Source organism: Salvelinus sp. IW2-2015, linkage group LG33 (assembly GCF_002910315.2).
Source record: "Salvelinus sp. IW2-2015 linkage group LG33, ASM291031v2, whole genome shotgun sequence".
NCBI lineage: Eukaryota > Metazoa > Chordata > Actinopteri > Salmoniformes > Salmonidae > Salvelinus > Salvelinus sp. IW2-2015.
In genome coordinates this window covers 34668150-34678053 of record NC_036872.1, presented here as the reverse complement: position 1 = coordinate 34678053, position 9904 = coordinate 34668150, and the positions used below count along the sequence as shown (strand labels likewise).

Here is a 9904-nt window from a genome sequence, read left to right as displayed (position 1 = left end):
CTCTCTTCTCCTCTCCTCTCTATTAATCTTGTCAGAAGGCTCCAAGGGCCCTGCAGGAGTTTACAGCCCATTATCGCTGTCATTAGGGGAGGCAACCACACATCAAATAGATCTCTTGCACCCTCACTTTAGATTCATCGACATCTATTCTAGATAGAGAAGTCAAAGTTAGCCCTCCCTTCATTCATAACCTCCCAGACACACCCCAATATTCAGTTTATGGGCCTTTATTAATGTACTTGCTTTACATTAACGTCAAAGTGTTTCATTAGATTGCTTAGAGTGTTACCCAACTCCGGCCCTTGTCTACCCCCAACAGAACACATTTTTGTTGTAGCCCGGACAAAAAAACTTGATTCAACCTGTCAAGGGCTTGATTCAAGTAGACAAGTAGAATCAGGTGTGCTTGTCAGGGGCCACAACAAAAATATGTACTGTTGGGGGTACAGGATGAAATATATATTTTAAAGTGACTAGCTTGTCAAGAATGAATGAATTGCACCACAGGGGTGATCCATAAGTCACAGTCACTACACCGTTCCTTTTTACTTATTCATGAAATTATTGAATAGGAGAGTCCAATCAGGAATACATGGAATAGCTGAGGGACCAATGAGAGTGCAGGATATAAATATTTAGAACCTCTGGTCTGTGGTGATGTCACACACAGGAAGTGGTGGGTAGGGAGGGGCTTTCTACAGCTAGAATGTACAGTCTATGTGATGTGTTTATAAATAGCATTATGAGGAGAATATGATCTAATATTGACTCAAATGATTAATGAGCGTTCCTACTTCCTACATGATTAAAGCTACACTGCTATGTACAGTATCTAAGTTGCTGGGGGATATTGTACTGTAGGCCTACTAAGGGGTTGGATGTGTGCTTAGTGAATTGCATCATGGGAGAAGAAGTAAACTATAATTATGTTCGAAGCAGCAATGTAAAATAACTAATTTGGTTGGAGGAGCCTTCGCAGTTTAGAGGCGTACATAATTTAAGGGACTTTTATAATCTTCCACTGGTAATGATATCACCATAGCTACGTAGCTATCAGAGCTTCAAATGGAAGTTCGTGTGGCTTAAACCTCAGCTGCACATCGCACATTTCAAGAGTCAGGCAACAGTCTTCTCCAGCCAGACAGGCATTGGTGTTGAAACAGATTGCGTGCCTCGTGTCACATCAGATTTATTGCTTGGATATCTTCAGAGTCATATCAACACAATATTCACTCTCTAATAGATAGTTCCAAATTACCATGGTTACTCTACATCTCCTTGTTGTCATGACTGTAATTGGCCTCTGTGGGTAATATAGGAGACTATAAAGGGGTCATTATGATTGATATCTTTTTTACACTAAACCCAATCCAGGAAAGGGGTCATTACGATTGTTTTTTTTGTTTTTTTTACATTAAACCCATTCCAGGAAAGCAGAATCAATCAAAGCAGCTGGAAATGGTGACCATTTTTTCATGTTATATGTGATGAAGTATCCTGTTTTAACTGTTTGCCTTCACTCTGTTGCTGTTCTTCATTTTGGCTGTTGGTGCATTTTGAAAAGCACCTTGTATGCTATGTTCAGTGTCTCACACTGCTGAAGGCCTTCGAGGTAATACATAAACAAAGAGACCCGAGGCTTCCAGCATTCAACAACACAATGCATCATGGTTAAGCTTGTCTACTTACTGATATCTCAAAACAGTTCAATCAAATAACCATGGTCCTTATATATGGATGCATAAGGTACTTCTATGGTAGATGTGCTGACTGTCTCTGTCTCTCTCCAGTGTTCATGTGTTCTATGGTAGATGTACTGACTGTCTCTGTCTCTCTCCAGGGTTCATGAGTTCTATGGTAGATGTACTGACTGTCTCTGTCTCTCTCCAGGGTTCGTGTGTTCTATGGTAGATGTACTGACTGTCTCTGTCTCTCTCCAGGGTTCATGTGTTCTATGGTAGATGTACTGACTGTCTCTGTCTCTCTCCAGGGTTCATGTGTTCTATGGTAGATGTACTGACTGTCTCTGTCTCTCTCCAGGGTTTGTGTGTTCTATGGTAGATGTACTGACTGTCTCTGTCTCTCTGCAGGGTTCATGTGTTCTATGGTAGAGGTACTGACTGTCTCTGTCTCTCTCCAGGGTTCATGTGTTCTATGGTAGATGTACTGACTGTCTCTGTCTCTCTCCAGGGTTCAATGTGTTCTATGGTAGATGTACTGACTGTCTCTGTCTTCTCTCCAGGGTTCAGGTGTTTATGGTAGATGTACTGAGCCTGTCTCTCTCCAGGGTTCATGTGTTTCTATGGTAGATGTACTGACTGTCTCTCTCTCAGGGTTCATGTGTTCTATGGTAGATGTACTGACTGTCTCTGTCTCTCTCCAGGGTTCATGTGTTCTAGTGTAGATGTACTGACTGTCTCTGTCTCTCTCAGGGTTCATGTGTTCTATGGTAGATGTACTGAATGTCTCTCTCCAGGGTTCATGTGTTCTATGGTAGATGTACTGACTGTCTCTGTCTCTCTCCAGGGTTAATGTGTTTCTATGGTAGATGTACTGACTGTCTCTGTCTCTCTCCAGGGTTCAGGTGGAGTTCTATGGTAGATGTACTGACTGTCTGTCTCTTCCAGGGTTCAGGTGGAGTTCTATGGTAGATGTACTGACTGCTCTGTCTCTCTCCAGGTTCAGGTGGAGTTCTATGGTAGATGTGCTGACTGTCTCTGTCTCTCTCTCTCCAGGGTTCATGTGGTGTTCTATGGTAGATGTACTGACTGTCTCTCTCTCTCCAGGGTTCAGGTGTTTATGGTAGATGTACTGACTGTCTCTGTCTCTCTGCAGGGTTCATGTGGTGTTCTATGGTAGATGTACTGACTGTCTCTGTCTCTCTCCAGGGTTCATGTGTTCTATGGTAGATGTACTGACTGTCTCTGTCTCTCTCCAGGGTTCATGTGTTCTATGGTAGATGTACTGACTGTCTCTGTCTCTCTGCAGGGTTCATGAGTTCTATGGTAGATGTACTGACTGTCTCTGTCTCTCTCCAGGGTTCATTGTTCTATGGTAGATGTACTGACTGTCTCTGTCTCTCTCCAGGGAATGTGTTCTATGGTAGATGTACTGACTGTCTCTGTCTCTCTCCAGGGTTAATGTGTTCTATGGAAGATGTACTGACTGTCTCTGTCTCTCCAGGGTTCATGTGTTCTATGGTAGATGTACTGACTGTCTCTGTCCTCTCTCAGGGTTATGTGTTCTATGGTAGATGTACTGACTGTCTCTGTCTCTCTCCAGGGTTCATGTGTTCTATGGTAGATGTACTGACTGTCTCTGTCTCTCTCTCCAGGGTTCATGTGTTCTATGGTAGATGTACTGACTGTCTCTGTCTCTCTCCAGGGTTCATGTGTTCTATGGTAGATGTACTGACTCTCTCTGTCTCTCTCCAGGGTTATGTGTTCTATGGTAGATGTACTGACTGTCTCTGTCTCTTCCAGGGTTCATGTGTTCTATGGTAGATGTACTGACTGTCTCTCTCCAGGGTTCATGTGTTCTATGGTAGATGTACTGACTGTCTCTGTCTTCTCTCCAGGGTTCAGGTGTTCTATGGTAGATGTACTGACTGTCTGTCTCTCTCCAGGATCATGTTTCTATGGTAGATGTACTGACTGTCTCTGTCTCTCTCCAGGGTTCATGTGTTCTATGGTAGATGTACTGACTGTCTCTGTCTCTCTCCAGGGTTCAGGTGGAGTTCTATGTGAATGAAAACACCTTCAAGGAGAGGCTCAAGCTGTTCTTCATCAAAAACCAAAGGTCAAGTAAGTAGAGCACAGAGAAGTTTGGACTTTATTACTGTCTCATGTAACACAACAGAACTAGGAAGTCATAAAGGTCCTCCTAATGCAGGGTAATACAGTAACGAAAGTCATTAAGGTCTATTGCAGATCCAATTTCAGCTCCTGTCTGTCTTTAATTAGTTGTCTTGACGCATGGTGCTGTGTCTCAGGTCTGCACACCATGCTGCTGTGAAGAGGACAATGCTTTAGGTCTTTTGTTAACGGATAGGGTATTATAATTTCTTATTAGGACTTAAGGCATGGATACAGCCAGGGTGGGATTTCTCCTGCATTCTGAAAAAGACATTGGAACTGTCCAACTTGCCACCCACAATGCATCATGTCTACAGTCTCTCTGTGTGTTTGTGTTTGTAAATGTGTGTGTGTGCCTGTGTGTGTGCCTGTGTGTGTGCCTGTGTGTGTACGTGCGTGTGTGTGTGTTTGTGTGTGTGTGTGTGTGTTTTCGTGTGCTGTGTGTGTTTTTACATGTGTGTGTATTTGTGTGTGTGCGTGCGTGTTTGTGTGTTTGTGTTTGTGTTTTTACATATGTGTGTGTTTGTGTGTGTGCGTGCGTGTGTAGTGGCTGCAGTATGTTGTTAGTGCTTCCTATGTGCTTGTCAATATCTCTGAACAACTTCCCATCAGTTACAGAGAAAACATTAGGGCCAAATATAAAGGCCAACCCAACTCTATAGAGCTTCCTGCTGAGTCAGATTGTTTTGGCCCCTGTACAATTCAAACCCATTGTGAAGCGTTTGATGTGGGTGTTTTTCTTGTAACTGTGTCACTGCTGTGTTAATACTGCAAAGAGATGAAAGCTTGGTTGATTGAAACGTGAACAGTCTTTAAGGCAGCTGGCGCCACCCTCTGACTGACATGTGTATCTGCAGTCAGGTAAGTTGTGGCGGTGTATATTTGCGTGTGTGATGTGTGTGTGTGTGTGTGTGTGTGTGTGTGTGTGTGTGTGTGTGTGTGTGTGTGTGTGTGTGTGTGTGTGTGTGTGTGTGTGTGTGTGTGTGTGTGTGTGTGTGTGTGTGTGTGTGTGTGTGTTGAGCCTTGTGCACAAGGCTGTGTTGTTGTAATTGGCTTTACTGACAGCATGCCGTGTTATTGGGTCTTAATCCTTATATATAACAATAAGCCGTCCTCTATTCCACTGCTTTATATACCTGCCACAACATACAGCATCTCCCCCCACAGGGTGTTCATATCGTTGTGGATCTGAACGTTGCTGTTCACCCTGTCAAAGCAGACCTGTGACATGTTGCTGCTGTGAGCTGTGTGTGAAAGTGAAAGGGAAGGGAAGGGGGATACCTGGTCAGCTGCACAACTGAATGCATTCAACCAAAATAGGTCTTCCGTATTTAACCCCAAGCCCTCTTGTATCAGAGACATCAGTTGTGACGGTCTGCCAGACCGGCATGAAGCCTGATAGTCACGGCACTGTGGCATAGCCAGACATAGTCACTTTAGACCTGGCAGAGCAGCAACACCCTGGAACAACACCATGACAACTTAAACAGGTAGGGTTGTGGTAAGGAGAGATGTCTGGTGTAGGGTAGAGACACCAGTTCTGAGTAGAGATGTCTGGTGTAGGGTAGAGACACCAGTTCTGAGGAAGATGTCTGGTGTACGGTAGAGACACCAGTTCTGAGAGAGATGTCTGGTGTAGGGTAGAAACACCAGTTCTGAGTAGAGATGTCTGGTGTAGGGTAGAGACACCAGTTCTGAGTAGAGATGTCTGGTGTAGGGTAGAGACACCAGTTCTGAGAGAGATGTCTGGTGTAGGGTAGAGACACCAGTTCTGAGTAGAGATGTCTGGTGTAGGGTAGAGACACCAGTTCTGAGTAGAATGTCTGTGTAGGGTAGAGACACCAGTTCTGAGGAGAGATGTCTGGTGTAGGGTAGAGACACCAGTTCTGAGTAGAGATGTCTGGGTAGGGTAGAGACACCAGTTCTGAGTAGAGATGTCTGGTGTAGGGTAAGAGACACCAGTTCTGAGTAGAGATGTCTGGTGTAGGGTAGAGACACCAGTTCTGAGAGAGATGTCCTGGTGTAGGGTAGAGACACCAGTTTGAGTAGAGATGTCTGGTGTAGGGTAGAGACACCAGTTCTGAGTAGAGATGTCTGGTGTAGGGTAGAGACACCAGTTCTGAGTAGAGATGTCTGGTGTAGGGTAGAGACACCAGTTCTGAGTAGAGATGTTCTGGTGTAGGGTAGAGACACCAGTTCTGAGTAGAGATGTCTGGTGTAGGGTAGAGACACAGTTCTGAGAGAGATGTCTGTGTAGGGTAGAGACACCAGTTTCGAGTAGAGATGTCGTGAGGGTAGAGACACCAGTTCTGGAGTAGAGATGTCTGGTGTAGGGTAGAGACACCAGTTCTGAGTAGAGATGTCTGGTGTAGGTAGAGACACCAGTTCTGAGTAGAGATGTCTGGTGTAGGGTAGAACACCATTCTGAGTAGAGATGTCTGGTGTAGGTAGAGACACCAGTTCTAGAGAGAGGTCTGGTGTAGGGTAGAGACACCAGTTCTGAGAGAGATGTCTTGTAGGGTAGAGACACCAGTTCTGAGTAGAGATGTCTGGTGTTAGGGTAGAGACACAGTTCTGAGTAGAGATGTCCGGTGTAGGGTAGAGACACCAGTTCTGAGTAGAGATGTCTGGTGTAGGGTAGAGACACCAGTTCTGAGTAGAGATGTCTGGTGTAGGGTAGAGACACCAGTTCTGAGTAGAGATGTCCGGTGTAGGGTAGAGACACCAGTTCTGAGTAGAGATGTTGGTGTAGGGTAGAGACACCAGTTCTGAGTAGAGATGTCCTGTGTAGGGTAGAGACACCAGTTCTGAGGAGAGATGTCGTGTAGGTAGAGCACCAGTTCTGAGTAGAGATGTCTGGTGTAGGGTAGAGACACCAGTTCTGAGGAGAGATGTCGTGTAGGGTAGAGACACCAGTTCTGAGTAGAGATGTCTGGTGTAGGGTAGAGACACCAGTTCTGAGTAGAGATGTCTGGTGTAGGGTAGAGACACCAGTTCTGAGGAGAGATGTCTGGTGTAGGGTAGAGACACCAGTTCTGAGTAGAGATGTCGTGTAGGTAGAGACACCAGTTCTGAGTAGAGATGTCCGTGTAGGGTAGAGACACCAGTTCTGAGTAGAGATGTCCAGTGTGGTAGAGACACCAGTTCTGAGTAGAGATGTCTGGTGTAGGGGAAGACACCAGTTCTGAGAGAGATGTCTGGTGTAGGGTAGAGACACCAGTTCTGAGTAGAGATGCTCTGGTGTAGGGGAGAGACACCAGTTCTGAGGAGAGATGTCTGGTGTAGGGTAGAGACACCAGTTCTGAGTAGAGATGTCTGGTAGGGTAGAGACACCAGTTCTGAGTAGAGATGTCTGTGTAGGGTAGAGACACCAGTTCTGAGTAGAGATGTCTGGTGTAGGGTAGAGACACCAGTTCTGAGTAGAGATGTCTGGTGTAGGGTAGAGACACCAGTTCTGAGTAGAGATGCTGGTGTAGGGAGAGACACCAGTTCTGAGTAGAGATGTCGGTGTCGTGTCTTTGCTATCGTTAAATTGAAACTTATAGTTTTTATCAAAAGATTCCTGTAATTAGGGATTACTCGATCAACTGAGTAAAAACGTAACTAATTAACTATGAATTTGGGAGCACCAGGGAAAGTAGTCAGATTACAAAGTTATAATTTCCCAATATAACCTTTCAGATATTTCATATCTGATCAATAGTCTTCTAATTAATGATTTATTTACTTTACCTCACGTTAGTCTCATTCCAAACGTCGTAAATTGTTGATTATCTGCAAGAACCCAGTCTTCACTATGAGTCATCCATACATCAATTGTCTTAATACATTTATTTATTACTAACAATTAATTCACAGAAATGCATAAACAAACAAACAAACTTAAAAAGGGTTACATGAAATGGGAGAAATATGCCCTAGTGGCTGAACCGGCATGGCGGCTCGTATAGACAAAGGGAGAATGGGGGTCGATTCAGAAGTCACTACAGAGTATACTCTTTAAACAATTGACTGCTAATCCTTACAATGAACGCTCACTCATTCGGGAACTATTGCAATCAATAATATATATTTACGCTCGTGTGTGTCGTCTTGATCGTTGGAGAGAAGTTAGTTTTCTGTTGGAGTGAAGTTAGTTTCTGTTGGAGTTCCTTCTGTCTCTCGGTTATTGTGGATAGTTCAGTGACATTCGTTATAGAATGGATGTTTCGGCGGTTGTCTTTCTTCGCGTTCAATGATACCGAATTCCTAGCTGCAGTAGTAGTCAATATCAAAGACTTGTTCTTATTCGGCTAAGAGTTTAACCACGTGGTATGGTTAAAGATTCCAGCATTGTACTTAACCTTCGTTCTCCCATAGAGAAAACATGGTCTCCTGGTAATTTCTCAGAGTTGACTTTTATTCAGATAGCAGGAAGGGGCTGTCCTTGGATGTCTGACCCCCTGGCTCAGGGGCGGGTCCTCGGGTTTAGTTCAAATCAAAAAGGGATTTGTATTTTTCTTCATTAAACAGTCCAAAATCATATTACACAATTATACAAACAGTATCATACTCATTCATTTTATACACAAAACAGATGTAAACCTCATATCTGAGGTTTATTATATAAACAGCGGTTATGGTAATGTAGTCCCACAGTCTCTCATGAGTTTCCCACATGGGGACAAAACGGACATGTTAATAGCTGGACTCTCCACCGATCTTTTATACTTTTGCAGGAATATGAAATATGTTCGTACCTCAAGTTCTGTGAGGTGGAAGAGAATTCCTTTGTCCTGAAAGTTACCCTCTCTCTTAATACTGTTTGGCCATGAGGAGATTCTCAGGAATTTACGACGTCTCTCTGTGATCACCGCATGGGTTTGTGGTAGGAAGGGAGAGGCAGGGAGAGGGGGATGGGGTTTGCAATACCCAAGCAGGCAACGTCATGACACGGTGTAGGGTAGAGACACCAGTTTCTGAGTAGAGATGTCTGGTGTAGGGTAGAGACACCAGTTCTGAGTAGAGATGTCTCAGTGTAGGGTAGAGACACCAGTTCTGAGTAGAGATGTCTGGTGGTAGGGTAGAGACACCAGTTCTGAGTAGAGATGTCTAGTGTAGGGTAGAGACACCAGTTCTGAGTAGAGATGTCTGGTGTAGGGTAGAGACACCAGTTCTGAGTAGAGATGTTCTGGTGTAGGGTAGAGACACCAGTTCTGAGTAGAGATGTCTGGTGTAGGGGTAGAGACACCAGTTCTTGAGTAGGATGTCTGTGTAGAGGTAGAGACACCAGTTCTGAGTAGGATAGTCTGGTGTAGGGTAGAGACAACCAGTCTGAGAGAGATGTCTGGTGTAGGGTAGAGACACCAGTTCTGAGTAGAGATCTGGTTTGTAGGGTAGAGACACCAGTTCTGAGTAGAGATAGTGTGTAGGGTAGAGACACCAGTTCTGAAGTAGAGCATGTCCGGTGTAGGGTAGAGACACCAGTTCTGAGTAGAGATGTCGGTGTAGGGTAGAGACACCAGTCTGAGTACGAGATGTCCGTGTAGGGTAGAGAGACCAGTTTGAGTAGAGATTGCTGTGTCGTTCTTTTGCTATCGTTAAATTGAAGACTTATAGTTTTATCAAAGATTCCTGTATTAGGGATTACTGTATCTGAAGATAATAACGTAACTAATTAACTATGAATTTGGGAGCACCAGGGAAAGTAGTCAGATTACAAAGTTATAATTTCCCAATATAACCTTTCAGATATTTTCATATCTGATCAATAGTCTTCTAATAATATGTTATTTACTTTACCTCACGTTAGTCTCATTCCAAACGTCGTAAATTGTTGATTATCTGCACGAACCCAGTCTTCACTATGAGTCATCCATACATCAATTGTCTTAAATCATTTATTTATTACTAACTAATAATTCACAGAAATGCATAAACAACAAACAAACTTAAAAAGGGTTACATGAAATGGAGAAATATGCCCTAGTGGCTGAACCGGCATGGCGGCTCATTAGACAAAAGGGAGAATGGGGGGTCGATTCAGAAGTCACTACAGAGTATACTCTTTA

At 43.9% G+C, this 9904-nt stretch overlaps 1 protein-coding gene across 1 annotated transcript in view; it reads left to right on the top strand.

Annotated features, from left to right (window-relative positions):
* The window catches only part of LOC111957582 (potassium channel subfamily T member 1-like), an 86057-nt gene that overhangs the window by 19437 nt on the left and 56716 nt on the right, over window positions 1–9904 (top strand). The window contains exon 5 of the mRNA XM_070436908.1: window positions 3724–3803. Within this exon, the coding sequence (XP_070293009.1) occupies window positions 3724–3803 (80 nt within the window). The remainder of the gene's footprint in view (window positions 1–3723; window positions 3804–9904) is intronic.